The 21,124-nt window shown below is 35.2% G+C and overlaps 1 protein-coding gene across 5 annotated transcripts in view; it reads left to right on the forward strand.

Annotated features, from left to right (window-relative positions):
- PCDH7 (protocadherin 7) overlaps positions 1-21,124 on the forward strand; it is a 369,727-nt gene that overhangs the window by 38,851 nt on the left and 309,752 nt on the right. The window contains exon 2 of one of the 5 annotated variants that reach the window (XM_027686524.1): positions 15,239-15,764. The exons of the other annotated variants lie outside the window; for them this stretch is intronic. Coding sequence (XP_027542325.1) covers positions 15,239-15,316 — 78 coding nt within the window. The 3' untranslated portion in view covers positions 15,317-15,764. Of the gene's footprint in view, positions 1-15,238; positions 15,765-21,124 lie in introns of those variants that run through there. 5 annotated transcript variants of the gene reach the window in all.

Genomic DNA, 21,124 nt, shown 5'->3' on the forward strand with positions numbered 1-21,124 from the left:
TTTTTTCTTTTTCTTTTTTCTTTTTCTTTTTCTTTTTTCTTTTTCTTTTTCTTTCTTTTTCTTTTTCTTTTTCTTTTTCTTTTTCTTTTTCTTTTTCTTTTTCCCTTTTTCTTTTTCTTTTTCTTTTTCCCTTTTTCTTTTACTTTTTCTTTTTCCCTTTTTCTTTTTCTTTTTCTTTTTCTTTTTCTTTTTCTTTTTCTTTTTCTTTTTCTTTTTCTTTTTCTTTTTCTTTTTCTTTTTCCCTTTTTCTTTTTCCCTTTTTTTCCCTTTTTCTTTTTCCCTTTTTCTTTTTCCCTTTTTCTTTTTCCCTTTTTCTTTTTCCCTTTTTCTTTTTCCCTTTTTCTTTTTCCCTTTTTCTTTTTCTTTTCCTTTTCCTTTACCTTTTTCTTCTTCTTTCTTTGTCTTTTTTGTTTTTCTTTCTTCACGGTACACAATGTGCATGATTACAGTTACAGCTAAAACACATTATTTGGAGGGACAATTTGCAAGATGATTTGAAATTCTCAGATTCTATTGCAGCATATAGAAACAAAATTCAGCTCTTGTGTTATTTTGGTTGTTTGGTTTTTTTTGTTTGTTTGTTTTTTGTTTGTTTTTTTGAAGTGTTTTTTGTTTATTTTCTTTTAAATCTTGTTCTGGACGTCATTGATTGAGAGAAAAGGAGAACAACACGTATGAAAACAGCTTCTGAGATGGAACGCATTGATTTCACACACCAAACTGGCAGCATTGCCTCTTTCGAGACAGGATTTTTTTACTGACAGCGACTTATATATTAATGGGAAGTCCTGTGATAATCTCCTCAATTTAGTTTATGTTACGTAGGATGACCAGCAGTTGTGTTGACAAAATTCCACAAAATCATTCTATCACAGTATGTAATGTCAGCATGAAGAAAAATATCAGGAGATTCCATGTTTAAGTTTACAGTTTTTTGAAGAAAAAAGAGTTACCTGTTATCTCTGAGCAACACTGCCTAAGCTACTACCTTAGAAACACATTAAATGTTTTACATGTACTTTTTTACCTGCAGGTGGTTATTACAACTTCAATACTAATAATTTCATTATCTTGCATGTAGAAATCAGTTGAATAATATTTATAGAACATATTGAAGAACTATATTTTTACAGCAGTAGTTTGTTGTACATTGAAGAATATTGTAGTGAATTAATACAAAACTGAAGTTCATAAAAATCCAGTTTGAATTTGGGCTTATCACTTATTTATATATGCTAATCTATGCTGGCCATTTGCTGTTTAACTGAGAAAATAAGTAATTTTAATATGAATTTGGAAGGATTTATTTTAAGTATTTCATATACCTTAGTGGAAACATGAGTACTGAGGCCTGTACTTGTTCTGGTGTTAGGGGTTTTTTTGACAAGGTACTGAAGATATTCAGGAGTTTGGAAAATAAAGGGTTGGAGGGGTGTGTGTGTGTGTGTGTGTGTGTGAAATGGACATAGTTTTGAAATCCAAAGGTTAAAGAAAGACAGTTATCTTTATTCTGTCAGCTGCCCAGCAGCTCAGGGAGAGGTTTTTTAAAAAATAGTTTTTCTGTTAAACATCCAAGGAATCTCAAATTGGCCAGTATGTGTTGCTTATCCAGGGACAGGACACAAATGATCAACTCTGCTTCTTGTCTTAGATTCTAAAAATATTTTAAGGACTTAATTGTGAGAAACTACTGATGGTTTTGTCTCATCTGCAATTTTCCACTACTGTCAGAATGTCAGTAACTTTCTTTCCGGTTCCTTGAAGTGTGGTGCAGAAGCATTTTTTAAATGTAAGAAATTGTCTGGTCTCCCTTTTAGTAGTCTCAGTACTTAGATGATCATGTGAGAAAATGGATAAAGTAATCTTTAGAACAGCTTTTTGTATCTAGGGTTTGAGAGATTATTGTTTGGTTACTCTAGAATTTTTGTATTAGAATATATTTTTGTTTTTTCTTGACCTATCTTGAAAGAAGATCTCAGCAAGATCTGTGTGGGTGATGATCTGGGTGGCAAAGAGCTGTCAAAAAAAGCTTGAAAATGAGGGGTAGAATTTATGGCAGTGTGAACAAGCAAGTGTCCTTGTTCAGTGTATGCCTAAATGACTTTGAATTCTTTGTTTACTTCCTATGTTTGATTGAGTGAAATTTGAAAAAAAACCCCATTTATTTACTTAGAACTATTTTGTTCTTAGTAAGAAACTTGAAATTGATTTTTACTTGACACACTTCTTCTCTGAAGTAATATAAAATTCGTGTCTATTAAATGTATACAGAAGCTTTGTGGCCCATCAGGGTACCATGACATACCAGTGTATTGATTCTGTGGTGTTAAAGGGTCACATATTTGGTGTTAAAGGGCCATCAGAGTCTTGGGATTTGAATGGTACACAGTAAGAAGCACTGATTTTCCTGTAACATGACAGGCTTTCTAAAGCAGTCGAAGTAACTTTAGTCTAACATAATTCCTCATGTGTAAACTTCAAAGATAAATAAGATTTTTATATAATCAGAAAATCTTTAAAAAAAAATCAGAAAATAAACTATAGTATTTATTGTCCTGTAACAGCCAAAACCATTCTGCAGTTTGTCATCTGTAAAATTCCTTTTACAGAAAAATTCATCCAGAATTTAGAATTCACTCTTGAAAGGAACATTTTGTTTTATACTGTGGTTGGTTTGGTTTTTTGTTGCATTTTTTCTTTCTGCAAAATGTAATCTATGTCATAAGTTTATTTTGGCATACAGGGTTTGTTTGCATTTCATGTAATGTCTGTTTATATTGTAGGCTAAAGGCACATAAGTATAAAGTTGTTGCAGTTTTGTGTTACCAGGCAGGGCATCAAATGTTGACCAAAAGAGCATGTGGACTAGAGAGGGTTAAATCTGATCATCTTATGTTTTGCTGTCTTTCAGGTGACATGTGCTTTTTAATTTTAATGACCTGGAGTGCTTTCTTTGGAAATAGAATTTTGATTATTTTTGATTGTATAGGGTTGATTATAATTATTGTGCAAAAAAAAAATAAATCAGCTAAGTCAGAAAAAGTGAGCTAATTCTAGACATCTTTGGAAAATAATCATGGGAGTACCAGATTTATGGATTTAAAAGAGTATATAAGGACTCAACTTCCAGATTTTTACATGTTCTTTCTGGTTTGTGTGTTTGAATACCAGTTGTCCTGCAAAGAAATATAGAATGTATTTTATAACATATGTTTGCTCTGTTTTCTAACAACATAAGTATTTTGCTTAAGCAGATTTGCTAGGAAGTGACAGCTCTGAAAAATTGGACACAGTGGCTGCTAGAAGTATTTCCGTTCCAGGCAATCTAAATAGTGTAGAAGGGAAAAAATTAAATATCACCATATTTTAAAGATGACAGTTTTGTCAAAGATTCTTTTTCACTCTTCAACTTGAAACAAATTGAGTAAATCAAGTAGATCTAAAATATCTGCTCTCATTGAAGATACAACACCTTTTTAGTTCCTTTTATTTTTAGCTTCCCTCCTCTCTTCTTATAAGCATAAGGGAGAACAATGACTTAATAACTGTAAAAGCATTGTGAGGAGCATAATTCTTCTGGTTTAATTGTTATGTCTAAACAGTTTTGGATCATAACAGGCTTTCATGAAACTTAGTTACATAGAGGTAATCTAACTAAAATTTGGTAAAATTAAACTAAAATGAAATTTTATATTCTTCAGAATATAAAAGATCTGATTTTCCAAACCTTCAGTTTCATAGGTTCCTGCTGAACTTCTGTGCATCAAGAATCAGAAGGGTGACCTGGCCAGCTTCTTTCAATCTTTTTGAATATTAGCAAGTATCCACAAAGACATTTTTTATAAAGACTGACTTTAAAAGGAGGAAAGGGGGAAGAGTTTATTGAACAAGCTTTCCCTACTTGAGCAGATAAGATTGCTCATGATGAAATTCCTGTTCATCCCAGTAGCAGTATGGTAAATGTTCAGTGTATGCTTCTCTTCTGCTCCTTTTAGATGTGGCACCAGACTTGCTGCAAGCATATGTTCCCTTCACATTTAATTCAAAAGAGAAATAATTCACAGAAAGACTTTACTGATGTTTAAAGTTCTGTTGAGAGTGGAGCCCACTACCCACAAAGTAAAATCTAGCCCAGTGTAGTACCCACAGTCTGTGCAGATACTGACAAAGAGACACCAGGATTCCTCCTGCTGCTGTTTCCCTTGTGTTCCACAATGAATTAGTCTTATCTGGCAGTCTGCTACAACAAAGAGCTTAGCTACTGTATTATACTAAAACCTGTCATAGATATTTTCCTTCTTCTTAGTCCCTTTTACAATATCACAAAATGAATCTCCATTATTTAAAATATAGGAGACCCAAGTAAAAAATCTAGAGCCTTGGATTTCTTAAGTTTCCGAATGATACACAAAAGGGGCTTATGTATTTTCCATCCCACAAAGCAGAGGGGTTTTATGGACCTACACCATGGACCTACCTATTTGTTTGTTTCTAGGAAAGCCAGAAGTTGTAAACACTAATTTTTTTTTTCCCCTGGTACGTGACATGAAGGCTTTAAGAAAAAGACTCCAAAGGTCTCATTTTCTTGAAGAGGCTAAGCCATTCTTTAGAAAATTCTCCACAAAATTTTCTGTTTGTGGGCCTCCTGAATACCAAAGGAGGACTGAAATTACAAGAAATAACTACTGAAAAGGCATCAGGAAAAAGGTTATGCAAATTTTAAGAGGAAATCAGCTCGGGACTCTTGCTATTTGAAGAAAGAGAGAGAAGCCTTTCATTTGTAAAATGTTCTACAGTAATGCAGAAAACCAATTCAAATATATATGAAGTATGCACCCATTTTTAATTTCTGAGGCACCCTTCTATTTGAAATAGAAACCCCCACAAATAAATATCTAGAATTGTAACCTCTAAGTCTTGGCTCGTGTACTCTGCTTGCCCGCCAGGCTAGGAACAGTTTCAATAGTGTACATGTGTCTCCAGAAGCTTATCTGGAAAAACAGTTTTTGTTGTTCATTCCCCCTCCAAGACAGGGAGTAGCAGTTTTAACTTGTCTTACTACTGAGTACTGCAGCTGGTAATATGCTGAGTAGGGGCAGTTGTGTAAAAATAAACTGGACTGTGCCTTCTGTAACTTACCTTGACAGAGCAAAGTCTTTTCATAGTGTCACACGCTACGTATTAGATGTAATTTAATGTGAAAGAAGCAGAGACACATTTAAGACTGATTTTGGGTCCTACAATAAACATTTTGCTACTTCACTGGAAAAAGGTGCTTTTTATTTTTGATCAAAAATAAGAAGAAAGACTCAGCCCAAAACTCTAAACTAAACTATAACTAAAGGTTATAGTGTTAATTTTGTACTCCCATGTGTAAATTCTGTACATAAATTAATTTGCCGTGAGGAATTTATGAACGAAAGGATTAGTAGTCATCTAATATAAGTAAAATATAATAAATAAATAAAATAATATAATATAACAATAAGTATGTTATGTTTGGCTCACCAGAGTGCAATCTAATGTGAGGTAATTTAACTGATCTCACAAAAAATTTGCATGCAACTTTCATTGCATTCCATTATTCATCTACTTTCAGATGTGTACTCTTAGTACAATAGTGTATTTTGAATACATGACATAATTTCACATATATAACTACTGTCAAATCTAGCTTAATTTTCATCATTTTAGGTTTAATTTAAAAGGATGTCTAAGAAATTAAAGGTCACTTCATTAACTGTTTATTTTTTCTTATTTTTTTCTTCATTCTACATCATATATTAAAGATGAAAATAACTTTCTCTATTTCCATCAACAAAAAGTGAATAGAGAAGAAAAAGCAATTATTTGCAGAATGTAAAAACCTTATGATAATTTGACAGACTTTAATTAAACCAATCTACCACTCTGTGTTCATAAGACATACTATAAAATAAGCTCTTATTTGTTAGGAAACACCATACTCCTCATTGATAAAGGAATTAACAACTGATTTAGAAGCATGTCCACTGAACCTAATTTTATGTTTTGTCCACTGAACAACACTTGCCTTTAATGTTGTTTTATGAATCTGTATTTTCCATCCATGCTTTCTGTGATCTGTTCAAACAGTGGATTCAACCTATGCCTGTTCTGACATTTCTTTTCAAATGGCTGATAGACTGGTAGCAGCACTTTCTTTTGTCTTCTGACATTTTTTCTTAGTTTGTTTTTTTTCTCATTTTTTTTTTTTACTACAACATCCCTACAGAAGGAGTCCTGCTGTGATCAGTGAGTTTTTCTAGGGTGAGAGTGATACTTAGTCGTACTTTGGAATTTGATATAAAGGCTGGTAGGTCTGTCATAGCCATTTCCTGCCTAAGGGTCCTGTATAAAAGTTAAATACAACCCCCTCACATCTTTCCCTCTCACTGCTTTCCATAACTTTTTCTTTTAGTTTTGGCTGCTGTATGAGCCTCTACCTGTAGAGCCATACTATGCCTTTGGCATAATCCTCTTTGCTGCCTGATGGATGGAGTTTTATCCATCCAGGAAGGAGCAGCAGATCTCCTGCTGCTAAGGCAGAGTCCCTGCTCCACACAGCATTAGTGCATTTTTTTCCTCTGTAGTCAATCTTAAGATTGACTACAGAAAGACTAAATGCCCCTCTCAAACAAGGGCAGGCAGGGGAGCTGGGAGCTGAGGCAAGAGAAGCCCCTGAAGCCTATTGTGCTCCAGGTATAATAGTAGGAGTGTCTATATTGAACAGAGATTTCTGTCACAGGGTACATAAAGACCTGAAGTGTAAAGCTTTCCTCTGAAGACTGTTATGCTGATGAGATGAAAAGTAATACTTTCCTTAGCAAAATAAGCAATAAATGTATCAGCTTGCTATTTCTGCCTCATCATAGAGGTCTGTTTAAGATATATCTATAAAGTATTTAATTCTTTGAATAATGCTTCTGCCTCTCACAAACATTTCACTAGAAGTTCTCTTTGGCCTTATATGTACAAATAGAAACCTTACATTACACAGTGACTAAAAAAGTCCCCTTTAAGAAAACACGTATTGCCTCTAAAAAATAAAATTGCATTAAAAAAACCCAATATTTGTCATTCATCTCAGTTTTTTGTACATTAGACACTGAAGTCTTGCCATTCTTAATTTTCTTTCTGTCTAGGTGAGTAGAGTATGATGGCTAGAGAAATTATAAACAAATGTAATACTGTGTTTGAAGTGACAAAGGATCACTAGCAGAGAACATAGACATTTTGCCTCTAGGCAGATTAATTCTGGGACTTGGAAAAGTATATTCCCTGCTCAATCAATGCACTTTATTCCCTTCAGCATTGGCCTTCAGTAGTAGGAATAGACAACTGTAGTGCCATGCACAGGTAGGAGGAAGGTGGGGAAGGTGATATGGAAATATTCCTCATATACATGTCTATGATGTAAAATATCTCAAATACCTTCTCAGAAACTCAGATGCACAGATGTTTTTCTGTGTATAAGCATGAGAAGAGTTTTTTTAAAATGGAATAAATTACAAGATCGGGAAATTACAATGAATGGGAAAAGGGGGAGAAGGGAATTCAGATAATCAGAGAAATGTACATTATAGGGTGTGGTCATTACGAGGATAAAGGGCTGACGAATGTCAACTGAGGTACACAACACTAAAGGAATTATTAAAAGAAAACTTTATTAAGCTATAAGAGCAAGAGACAAGCAGTACAGTTATTACACTTAGAAATTAAAGATAACGTACATGTGATAGAAAAATGAAATTAAAACTTTGTCTTAGTTTTAAACAAAGGTAGCAATGTACATGGGAGACAAAAGCTGGAAGTGTCTGAGATAAAAGCAGAACCTGGAGTCTGATGTATGTAAGTCAAATAGGAACAGATAGGTGTCATCACAGAATTCTGAGTGATATAGAAGAAAGCATCCCATGTCTTCTTTTAAATAAATGTGTTAGGGAAAAAAAAGGTGCTGTTTTGTTGGAGAATAGCAAATGCGGTATTTATATTTAAGCAGTGGAGAAGACGGAAAAGAAGGGATAAAGGTCTAAAAATATGACCTCATTTTTTATCAGAAGTAGAGCAGAGTTTAGATGAAAAAAATTGAGTTACTGACATAAAGAAAGGGAAGATGGGATAAAATGGAAATTGAAAATGGCTTTACTGAAAGGAGTTCATACAAAGCAATCTGATAACTTTCTTTGAAAAGATAACCAATTTTCTAGATAAAGAAAATTTAGTAATCTCTCTCCTTGGACTTCAGCAAGCAGTTGATACTGTGCCATCTGCAAAATTATTTGTGCACCTGTGGAAGATGGGCATTACTAGAGGAATTAAAAATATGTAAGAAATTCAGTAAAATGAGATGACAATTGGTGTTGTTGCAAAGGTAACCATTATAAAAAGTTACTTGAGTCAAGCATCGGTCTTAAGACTATTTTTGCTTTATATTTTAACCTTCATGCACAGGCTGCAAATCTAATAAGGAAACTTGATTATGAAACAAATATGATAAACATAATGAGTTTGGGTGAGGATTAGACTGTACTAGATGAAGGACTAGAAAACAATTTAAACTGTAGGAATTAAAACAAAACTAACCAACTCAAAACAATACAAAAACAAGACAAGTTGTTAATTCAGTTAAGAAATCATAAGATGAAAGCAGTAGAAAACAAGAAGAATTTAATAAATTAGGCAGAGTTATTAGGAGCAGCAGTGTGACACGAGCAGATTTGTTTCTGCGACATGAGGCTGCATCAAGTTGTGAGCTGCTGTGAGAGAAACAGACACAGTCATGTCATTTGAGAAGTCCTTCATAAAGCTTCATCTGAAAAATTGTTCTATTATTCTGGTCAACCATTTTCAGGAAGAATTAAGCTTACTTTTAGACATTCAGAAAGAGCAGTTTAATAACCATGGAATATAGACTTAGCTGTGCAAGAGATAACTAAAAGGGCTTTGCTTATTCAGACTTAAGGCTCTGAGAAACATGCTGTGGCAGGCCAAAATTGGATGGCAGAAGCTGTTGCTATCCTCAAGGCATGAATACTTGAACCTCCTTTGAATCACTTTATGAACCACTGCTTTGTATATTAGGGTAAACCAAAACTGGAATTCTTTTACTTTAATACACCCAGCTGAAGACTGCAATAGTACATGAGCTCATCAAAAGGCATATCATATAACCCTGCCCTGAAGGCTTTAGTGCCCATCAGAAGGGTGGAGCAGATGGGTGAGGGTGGTAACTATTCTTGCCATCTGGTTTTAAGCCACTGCTACGTTTACCTCAGAGTCTTAAGAAAGTTAGTGGGGAGAGGACATGTGTTTCCTCTTCATAAATATATTGAGAATAAATATCAGCAGAAAGTATTAAAGAATGTTGTTATAATAGCAGCTCTATACCACTATGTGTTTAGTTTGGAAACTGAAAAAAATATGACTTTGACCCTCTGAAGTTGAGGTAAAAATGTCTTGCTAATTTTGAAGTAGAACTTCATTTTAGTTTAGGATCTAAACTTCAGTTTAGGATCATAGAACTGTACAGGTATTTTCCTTCTGTTTGTGTACTCCTTAGAAGAGGGAAATAGAAACAACAACACAACATGGGCCACGCTTTTATTGCCTTAGTTTCTTAATGATGGATTAAACTATAAGTAGCATTATCTACACTGAGATCAAGCTATGTTCTGTAAGCTGTTTAAAGAGCAGCAGAAACCTCACACTGTGAGGTTTGCAGCATCAGAGGCATCTAAGGATATCAGTACTTGTGCTTCTGTTTTTCTTTGAAACTTTTTTTTTCAGTTTTTAAGGAGATCCAGGTGTTTCTGGCTTAAGATTGTAATAAATATCTTAAATAGATATTATTTTTATTACTACAGTGCTTCTTAATGCATTAGTTCAGTAGAGAAAGGTGACAGAATTTTGATGAATGTATTACATAAGTCAAATGCAAACCATATGGAAGTTTACATTATTGAGACTTTTTAGGTAGATTAATTCTATGTTATTCCACTCTGTGCCCTGAGAAAACTGTTAGGAATTTATATTTTTGAGCATCATCTACCTGAAATAAGTCAATGCGTATGTGCTGAAGATAGAACAATAATATCTTTAGAGTGGATTGTAAGGAAGACAGTTCTGTATCTGACAGTTCAGGAATGGCAAGGCATTGTAGTAAATAGCATTAGATATGCAATTTTTCTCATTATTACACTGCCTGTGTGAGAGTTAAATGGGATATTTTATATTTTAGGTTTTGTTCCTACCTACTACTAATAGAAGATATATGTTTATTATTAATTGACAGCATATTGGGTTTGTTTAGAAAGAACCAATTCCTAAACATTTAAGTGTATGGGGTTTTTTTAATTCTAAGTTATAAATTCTTTAGTTTGTGGGGATGAATTAATTAATTTCAGGTCAATGGCATGGACACAGTTTTTCCATCTCTAACCACTGTCTTTGTGAGCCAGCAATCCTCTAGTGTTTAATATGAAGACTGGTCGATATGTCACCATATTGCTGCAAAGTGTGACTATGAAAAGAACATAATCCTAATAGTAGGAAGTGGACAGATTCCTAAATGTTCAAAATTTATTTATAAGCCTAGTGTGAGCAGGAGATCAATAAACCAGAGAGTTTGTAAAGGTAATGAATGATACATGTTTTTTTAATCAATTTTATGCTTGTAATGGTTAAAATGAATTTTTTTTTTTGCAGGGGGGGAGATTTAGTAAGAACTAGAAAGCTTAGTTTTGGTGGACTTGATTTACCTAACATGCAGGAGTCAGCAGTAGTCACAGAATAAAAATATGACAAATCGAATTTAATGAGGTTAAATGAGAATACATACAGTCATGTTAAAGTGTGTACTGACTCTAGATGTGTTACTCTTTTAAGCTGATTTCTTTAACTTCTTTTTTTTTAAGACTTCATTATCATAATTATTAAGTTATTATATTAAATTAGACCATATCTGTTACAGAAATTCTAATTACCAAAATCTGTGTGTCTCTTTGTGTCATGTGTAGCAGTCCTCATTCATTTCTTATTCAGAAAAACTGTTCATGAGTTTCAATTTGCTTAGTTTTTGACCCTATTTATGGCCTTTAATGATTCATAAATACTGTGCAAATATTACAACATAAAGATATTAAATATTTTATTTACTGTCTAATTTTCTCTTAAGAATATAGAAATTGCCTTTCCTTATACAGCATGTATATTCTAAGGAAATGTATTTAATACACTTCCTATAGTTCCCCATATCTTATTTTGGCTTCTGCCACAAACTGGAAATGAAGTTATGTGTATAAAAGAATTTTAAAAATAGGTTAGAAGCATCTTGTGAAAAGTAACAGGAAATCTACAGAGATATATTTTTATCTGGCATTTGCTGTAGTGGGCAAAAACAAGCATGTTGTGCCTTTCAGTTCCATTTAAGACATGTTGAATCTTGCAGAAACTTGTAATGTGTCACATTTTTAGTCATACGCACACATCAATCAGATCAATATATAATATATATATTGCAGTCATAACATATTTACAGACACGGATGCTAAGAATAAAGTGGAATGAGTGGCAAAAAAAATTATAAAAAGGTGCTTGCAGAAGTTAATCGTTCTGAGTTTGTAGCAATATGTTTTGGCTGTGATCCTCTAAACTCTGTTGAAGTGTGATTTCTCACTTATTTAATGAAAAATAGTTACATATAGTAGCAAACATATATCACTAACACTTAAAGGTCGCTTCCCAATGGCAATGAATGTGTAAGTTAAGGAAAAAGGAGAAACAGATATAAATACCCATGAATAAATTTGGGGTTGTAATTATGCTAATTTTTAAATACTGCAGCACTGAAATTCTGGAAGCGATATCCCAATGAAATATTCATGCCAGAGTATTGTAACCTATCAAGAAAATATGTGAGATTATGCCTCTGATAAGCAGAAAGTGGACCCAGTATGTGATAAGAAACTTCCTGGCCTGAGTTTTAGTATTATGTACAGGATTAGTAGAGAGCTGCAAAGCATCTTGGTCATGAAAACTGAGGTAGTGACTCTCAATTCTTCATTTCTCTCTGGTGTATGTGCATTTTTGTGCCAGGAAATAGGAGGAGGAACAAGACAGTAATATCAATTTTCTGGAAATTAGCAAGATTCTTCAACTGCCAGAAAAGTGGGGAAAACAGTACCTAATTTAACAGAAATTTAGAGAAGAAGAAGAGATAATTTTCTAACTTTTTTTTCTATTATTATGTATGGATGCATCTACATTAATGACACAGAGCATGGGAATGTGTTTTGGGTGTGAATTTGTCTTGAGTCTATATTTGGATTTCCACTGTACATATTTTTCAGCACCACAGAGCATTTTGAAGCATTGTTTTCTCCATCATTGTCTTCAGGTTGTCATGTGGTGCCTTGCAGTTACAGTGCAGATGCAAAGCCTTCCATCAGTTTGCTCTCCATACCTGCACAGTGCATGCCAGAGACTGGCAGGTGATGAAAACTTTGTTGTTCATTAAGATGTAATGTAGAGAGGCACAACAAATTGCACTGTTGTTCCTTCCGTTTTATGCTGCATCAGGTTTACTGCAGGTAATCTAGACACACACACACACTGAGACTGCCGTGATTATTTGAGACTTAAGAATATAATATATTGCATTTTCGATAAAAAGATTCAACATTTTATCTAGTACGTACCAGGTAGTTGGTTTTGCTTGTTTTAGCTTTTTTCTTGCATTGATTTATGATTTGATTTGTTAATTGAAAAAATAATATGAGTATCTGTCATAGAAGAGAGCTCTAATTATAGAAGAAATGTTGCATCTATGAACATTTTTGACCTCAGATATATCTTACAAATGCACCAAATGCTCACAATTGTATTTGTATCTTAGAGAAAGGAACTTAAAATATATGTTAACAGATCCCTGTTGAATGCATACTGCATCCTTAAAGTTATAAAAGCTTCTTTTTTATATATATATATGAATTTGAATAATTGTGGAAGTTAACAACTTTGAGGTACTCCAGAAACAGAAATGATAAACAGAGAGATAGATTGATCAAAACAGATAGATGGATAGATAGGTGTTTTGTTACTGACTGGTTTAGGCCAGTTTAGTGTTTTTGCTGTTTAGTCGAGCTAAGACTGTAAACTGAACAAAAAGATTTGTATATAATTGGATTGATGATGGTGAAGAATTTTACTGAGGTGTAAATGTATTCCGCAACTAAAGTAGAATGTTTTGCTTGCTTGTCCCAGATGGCTTCCTGTAAGAAGATCATATTTAGATTGAGGAACAGACGTTACTTATTTGAGGACACTTGGGAGTCTTTTATGGATTATTTTTATAGAGTAAAGGATGCTTTATAGACATGCTTGACATTGCTATCCTACATTTGTGTAATTTTGTTTTAACTTTACATATGTGTAATAGATTAGAAGATGATTCATTAAAATAAGCATGTAGTAGTCATTGATGTAAAATAAATAAAAATTATTAATAATACAACAGTACTGGAAAAGCTGAAAAGACTGATGAATGCCATCCAAACATATTATGTATGTAACCAACAATAATGAGTTAATATTTTTTTGTGTGGATGACCCATTTCTGAGTGGTATTTTAAGGGCTGTTTTTGAAGAATATATTGGACAGAAAACTTTACTGTTTATCAGTAGATATGCATGTCTCTTTAGTGTCTCATTTCCCTCACAAACATCTTGGTCAAACTCATTAAAAGGAAGCAGGTTCTCCCTTAGTTCTCAATTTTCTTTATGTCCACCTGTTGCATTCCGTATTAAGCTATAAACTGCCCAGAGCAGTCACTTTTTTTATTTAAGACTTTTTAAAAGCCTTTTGGTTTGTTATAACCTCTAATTAGCATCCAAAGAAAGAGTCACACACTCTAAGAGAAATTCTGTTTAATTTAGTGAGAAAAACAAGATATTTTGGCAAAAGGTTTTTACAGAAGTAAAATGCAACCAAGAAAAAAGCATTTCACTCAAACATTCAGCACAAAGACCCATTCCACAGGAAACACCCACTAAAACAATCCATATACCAGCTTTAGTAAAACACAGTTCATTGGTTTTAAGTTGCCATAAGAAAAGGAAGAGTAAAAAAAAAAACAAACAGATTAAAGGGATAAAGAAAGAGAGAAGGAGAGAAAGAAAGGAGACGAGAATAGTTACTGGCAAGATTCGATGATTCCCATGGTGCTGATTGGTGAGGGAGAAGAGGGAGAAGAGAGGAAGAGAATAGACTACATGGAGTCTTGTGTATTTTTAGAGTTCAGTTTTCCCTCCCAGCCAGGATATCCTGTCAGTGCCTTCCAGGTCAGAGTGAGTTGTGCTGTAGCAGTCACAGGCTGCAGGGGTGTGGTGTGGGTGGGCTGCCAGGCAGCTCTGCCTTGACTGACAGCCCAGCTACAGCCCTTCAGCTCTGCCATGTGCTCTGCATGGGCAACAGGTCTTGCCTTCAGCTCTGCCCTGTGCCCTCAGCACAGGCCTTGTGTGCAGCCCTTACCATGGACCTGCAGGTCCAGGCCCAGCCCTTCCCACATGCACACACAGACACACACACATACACAGTGAGTTGGTTCCGACCCATATCAATAATTCAGTGAGATTCAGATCCAGGATCTGAATCCTGGACCTTGTACCATAATAGTTAATACGTGGCATTTTGAAGAATGTAGATGTTCATAGAATTGTCCTTGTATATTATATGTTGCCCTACAAATCTCATTTACTAACTCCCTTTTATTTGGTGGTGGGTGAGGTGGTTCAAGGGAAAGAGGAGTGGCCCGTTTTTTTCTTATAAAATTTCTATCCTTTGCTTCTTTCAGCTATCCATACTGCACTATTTATCCCATCACTTAATGGAGAAAAGTTATGCTTATCACTGATACCCAAGACACGTATTATTTTTTACTTTGTCTGCAGTAACTGTAGGTAAGAAAAAGAAGAATGTATAAATCACTACAATTTCTCTCTGATTTAAACCCAGTCTGTTTCTGGGCATAGTTCACTTAGCAATAGGTAACAGTATTCTAACCGTCTTTGCTGCCAAATAGTTATTTTATGGAGTATGTTTGGACCCAAGGCAGAGAAGAGGAATCTTTTTGCTCACTAACAAGATCCACGACAGAGGATTAGGTTACCCAAACCCTACTCACGTGCCGGTTAGCAAACATATATTTTTGTATTTTTGTAGGTGGATACAATGCAGACTACACAGCACCCTGGTCACACTGAGGAATCATGTAAAATGAATGTATGTGCTCATAAGTGAATTATTTATGAAATGAAACTCCAACTCTAAGGGATGTCGGATCACAAATTACATGAACTCTTTTACTCTTTCATTAAGAAATTGATTCCCATGGGGCAGGGTTACTGCAGAACTAAGTGCACCTTGAAAGCAAAGCTATTAGAAAAAAATAAAATTAAAAAGCATAATAAATCATGTTAAAAAAAACCACCTAAAACAAGAGACACAGATTACATTTTGGATGCATTTGGAGAGATATTAAGTGGAGTCAAGAATCCAGAACAGGAAAAGTGGTATGTGAGAAAGGTTTGGTAAGCAGAAATGATTGTATGTGGAGGAACAGGATCAAATACCATCTAATTTAGGAGAATGAATAGAATGAAAAACTCACCATTTCTTCTTTGTTTCACCTTTGAAAGGACTGAAATTTGATTAGATGATTGGTTGAATTAGTTACTGGGAGATGAGTGTGAACAAGGTTAAATTCTCAGTATTTGAGTCAATGAAGTATTTGTGGTTTGCTGAAAAAAAACCAAAAAACAACCCTGATGATGTGCTAGATAAAGAAAAAATGTTGTGCCTGAGGACTGAAATTTGGAAATTCGGATATAGTCTTAGTATTTGAAAATCTTTGTCCTACTTGGGGACATGAGACAGAGTGTGGGAGAGGATTTAGGGCAAGCAATGTTGGGTCCTTCAGATTTTACTGAGAGAAATGGCTCTGCAAGGAAATTGAGGCAGATATAAAGAAACCAAAACATGCTAAATGCCTCTACCAGCAAATAGGGAAATCAACAGTAAATTGTGTGTATACACGTATAATGTTGGGTTGCTAAAGATCTGAATTCACTTGGCTGAAGCATTCCAGACTAGAATAATTGTATCAAGGATTGTACAATTGCCAATATCAAAACTGCACGTAGGGAAATCCTCTGACTCTGCAGTCACTATTAAGCTATATACATCATATCAAAACAAAGACTGAAGTGCTAACTACAATTTTATATATGCATATCCCAATTTTTATATTAATTTTATATCTGTATTTGGATATTACACTATATAGTATATCAGCTTATGATTTAGAGAAAGGAAAGGCTGAATGTTTTCTTCGAAATAATTTATTTATTTATATCCTTCATCATAAGGAGCTACAAAAGAGGATTTTTAAAATATTAATAATTTTTCAACAAGTTCTTTTTCTTATGAATAAAGCGTAACCTCAACACATTCAAGTTTATGATGTAAATCTGGTATAATTGTGTGAGGAAACTACATTATATTTGTAAAAAGACTGTATATTATCACTTGTCTTCATAATATGGCTTTTCAACTGTATGAACAACAATGCTGAAAAATACTTTTTCTCTCCTGATTGTTATGCATTTATGTCTGAATTAGCTTACTCTTTGTGTTTATCCCTTCAAAACTGATAGTCTGCCACTTTTTTCCACTTGCAGTAATTAGTTCCAAGCAGAGGAATTTATGATATAGTAGGGGCTTTGACCTCTTTATTGCACTGAGATATATTATCAAACTTCAAAGTCAGTATGCTGCTACTATATTGATTTTGTTTCCTGTGAACAAAATCAATGAGCAAAATTAAAATAAAAAAATCAATTCTTTCATTTTTGAATTGATTCGGGTTTTCTACATGTAGGTTGTTTATTTAACCTTGATTGCTAATCTGGAACTCATTGAAAGGAGAACACATTGAAAACTTTAGTAATTCTGCATAAAAGAAAACTATAGAAATTAATAAAAATACAAAGAGAAAGAAAATTAAAGACAAGACATACAGGAATGAGAAAGAAAAAACGCAAAAGAGATCAAGAAAACATTGTTCTCTATTGGAATGCATTGTTTAGGAGTATCAGAGAACATACAAATATTGGTACCAACAGCATTGTCAAAAAACTCAGCAGACAGGTTATTTCTCTTGCATTTTCTAGCCCTTTTGTATAATTCAATACATGCTTAGAAAGAGCATATGAAATACCTGCAGTCCATTGACTGTCTTTCAGAGCAGTTGCAAAGCTTTCCTAAAGATGAGAAGAAAAAAAAACCCCACCAAAATATTTAATGTTTAACATTTTGCAGAAATAAACGTGTTAGGTATATAAATATATTAGTGAAATTGTCAGCCTTTTTCTGAATATAGATATTATCTTAGTTAGACAAAAGTTTAACTTGGAACATGTAAAGGAAATTTAAGGACCTCTGGTCAGGTTCTTATCTCAAATACAGCAACTCTGTATTTCAATAACATTATTCTTCAATCAGGAATAAAATCAAAATTGTTTCTTCTATGTTCATTGTAAATTCATTCTTCTGTATTTAATTTTCTGGTTGGAAGCAATTACGAAGAGAGGATCCTTAAAAAAATTTTGTGCAACTACTGTAATTTTCAGATTTCAGAGAGTTTAGCAGTCAAGCAATTTGTATGGAATAAAAGCACTTTTATATTGCCTCCTGCTACAACACCAGCGGGGAAAGGGCAGCAAAACAGTGGGAGACCAAATGAAGAGTTTTTTCTTCTGTGACATCAACTTGCAAGACACCAGGAGCTTCAGAATTACAAGTGGTAATATAGCTTTTTTGAACTATTTCCTCTTTGCCTCCTACGGCTGCATCATTGTTGAGTACTATCTTTTTTAAGTTAGAACAAGGGAGTGAAAGGTATTTGTGACAAATGTCATTCTACTTTCTGTTTGCCATTGTCCCGCATGGATGAGTAAAAAAAAGTGCATCCATATGCCTCTCATTTTCCTACCATCTACAAGCTTAAGTTTGAGCTTTTAAAGCCAAATCTGACTTGCTTACTAATATGAACGGCCCACATAAACCCAGAGATTTCTTGTATGAGTAAAGACCACTCTTCTTTTAGTATAATTTTGTTTAGTATATTTAGTATAATTTGTTTTTTTACATGACCGCTAAAGAACAATATATGTCAGTAGAAAACTATCAGGCAAATTGTGATACACAATTTTTTACATTAGTTAGAGACAGGCTAGATAAATCATTAGTAGGAATATTATGTCAACTGGCAACCAGTTGAAAATGGAGCTGTGTGGCACAAGGTCTCTTTTCTCTTCTTAATGGTTCTTCTTCTGGGGACTGTGTACTGTTGCAGTTTGCAGAGGCATTCTCAATGATGGGAACTGCAATTTTATATATAGATGAAGAAGTAAATATGGTCATCTCAGTAGTACTCAACTTGCTAACCTATCTGTCAAACCTAGACTAAAGGATTAAATTAAGCAAACTTCCACTGCTCAGACTACATTTTAGTCTCAAAGTGAACAATAAAATTTAATTTAAATAAACAGTTTTTGCAAAGGTTCGTAAACCATTCAGAATCTTCACTTGATGTTTCTCAGGCTTTTAAAAAACCTCTGTCCCTGCTCTTCCCACGAGATTTATTTAGGCATAAGCACGGAGGATTGGATTTGCCCACTTATCATTTAAAAAGTCTGATGTCACAATCTATGGTTTAACCCATTACATATTTTACTGTTTGAGAGTAATTCAATTGACTGAATTTTGCTGAGCTAGTAAAGGATGGCTTTGTAGTCTCAAATGCACTGGTGACATTTAAATTTCCAATATATACTTAATTATGCATTCTTACAAATTCAGTATTATCTCCCTCTTCATTGAGGAAAAGATTAAACTATTGTGCTCGTAGACATTATATTTGACTTTTGACATTACATTTAGGGAAAACTACAATTATGTGAAATACTGTTCTATTTTCTATACTGTTCTTGATATTTTACATCATCATGGCTAGGCTTCGCGAACGAAGATTTGGGAAGGGCTCTACCCACTTTTCTTGCAAGCACGTTGGTGGCTAAAAAGGCCAATACGAGAGAGGCAAGTCCGGTTGCAAAAGACACAGCAGAAAGACTCCTTAGATGGTATATTCTGCAAGGCACGATTCTTTCTGCGTTGTCTTTTCTCCTCAAGGGTGATCCTGCGTGCTTTCTCAAAAGCATCAGCAGCGTTATAAATGGTCTGTCTCCAGGCCTCCCGATTGGAGGCCAGAGTGGACCAGTTATGGTGGTCAATATGCCCGAGGCTGAGTTGTTGCTTCAGGGAGTCCTTGTATCTTTTCTTCGGAGCTCCTCTCTTGCGGCAGCCGGTGGCAAGTTCACCATAAAGCAGGATCTTAGGGAGGCAGTGGTCCTTCATCCTGGAGACGTGCCCTGCCCATCGCAGTTGCGTTCTCAGTAACATGGCCTCAATACTTGTAATTGCTGCCTGTTCAAGAACAGATGTATTGGTCACATAATCTGACCAGTGGATGTTTAGGATTGTACGGAGGCAGCGTTGATGGAAGCGTTCTAGGAGACGCAGGTGGTGGCGGTAGATGACCCATGATTCGGAACCATATAAAAGAGTAGACAGCACAATGGCTCTGTAAACACTGATCTTGGTACTTTTCTTCAAGTGTTTATTACGCCATACTCTTTTATGGAGTTTTCCAAAAGCACTATATGCCTTCGCTAACCTATTGTCTATCTCCCCGTCAATCTTACCATCCGAGGAGATGAGGCTGCCTAGGTAATTAAACTGTTGGGCTGATTTGAGTTCTGACTGGCCAATGGTGATGTGGGGATGATGGAAGACTTCCTGAGGTGCAGGCTGATGGAGAACTTCTGTCTTCTTTAAGCTGACTTCCAGCCCAAAGAGCTCAGCAGCATCTGCAAAGCAGGATGTTAAACGCTGCAGGGCTGCTTCTGTGTGGGCAACAAGGGCGGCGTCATCAGCGTAAAGCAGCTCCCGGACAAGATGGTTTAGGGTCTTAGTATGGGCCTTCAGTCGCCTTAGGTTGAATAGGCTTCCATCAGTACGATATCGAATGTGGATACCGTCCTGATCATCAAGGTCTGCCGTGGCCCTTTGGAGCATCATACTGAAAAAGACTGTGAATAGGGTAGGAGCGAGAACGCAGCCTTGTTTCACACCGTTCTTTATTAGAAAGGGCTCAGAAAGTGAGTTGCCATATCTGACTTGGCCGTGCTGATCCTCATGAAGTGAGATGATCATTTTAAGGAACTTGGGGGGACAACCTAAACGTTCCAAAATCTGCCAAAGACCTTTTCTGCTCACAGTATCGAAAGCCTTGGTGAGGTCGACAAAGGTTACATAGAGACCTTTGTTCTGTTCCCTACACTTTTCTTGCAGTTGTCTGAGAACAAATATCATGTCTGTGGTGCTCCTGTTGGCTCTGAAGCCACACTGACTTTCAGGTAGAATATCTTCTGCTATAGCAGGTATTAGTCTGTTCAGGAGTATTCTTGCCAAGATTTTGCCAGCAATGGAGAGCAGAGTAATACCACAGTAATTTGAGCAGTCTGATTTAGTACCTTTCTTCTTATACAAGGTGATGATGACCGCATCACGAAGGTCTGATGGTAGTTCGCCTAGTTCCCAACAGCGCACCACAAGCTCATGAAATTTAGCATGGAGTGCAAGGCCCCCATGTTTCCAGACTTCAGGTGGGATTCCATCAACCCCAGCTGCCTTGCCGATTTTCACCTGCTGTATGGCCTTGAGGGTTTCTCCTAAAGTGGGAGCAGTATCCAATTCATACTTCACTGGTTGTTGTGTGATGGACTGAATTGCTGAGTCTTGGACTACACGGTTGGTACTGAAAAGAGTCTGAAAGTGTTCAGACCATCGATTCAGAATGGAGGTTTTATCTGTCAGAAGCGTTTGACCATCTGCACTGAGTAGTGGGCTTTGGACTTGGTATGTAGGCCCGTATGCTGTTTTCAGGGCCTCATAGAATCCTTTGTGATCCCCTGTATCTGCACATAG

The sequence above is a fragment of the Neopelma chrysocephalum genome, unplaced genomic scaffold (genome assembly GCF_003984885.1).
Source record: "Neopelma chrysocephalum unplaced genomic scaffold, ASM398488v2 Primary Assembly neopelma1_71, whole genome shotgun sequence".
Lineage (NCBI taxonomy): Eukaryota > Metazoa > Chordata > Aves > Passeriformes > Pipridae > Neopelma > Neopelma chrysocephalum.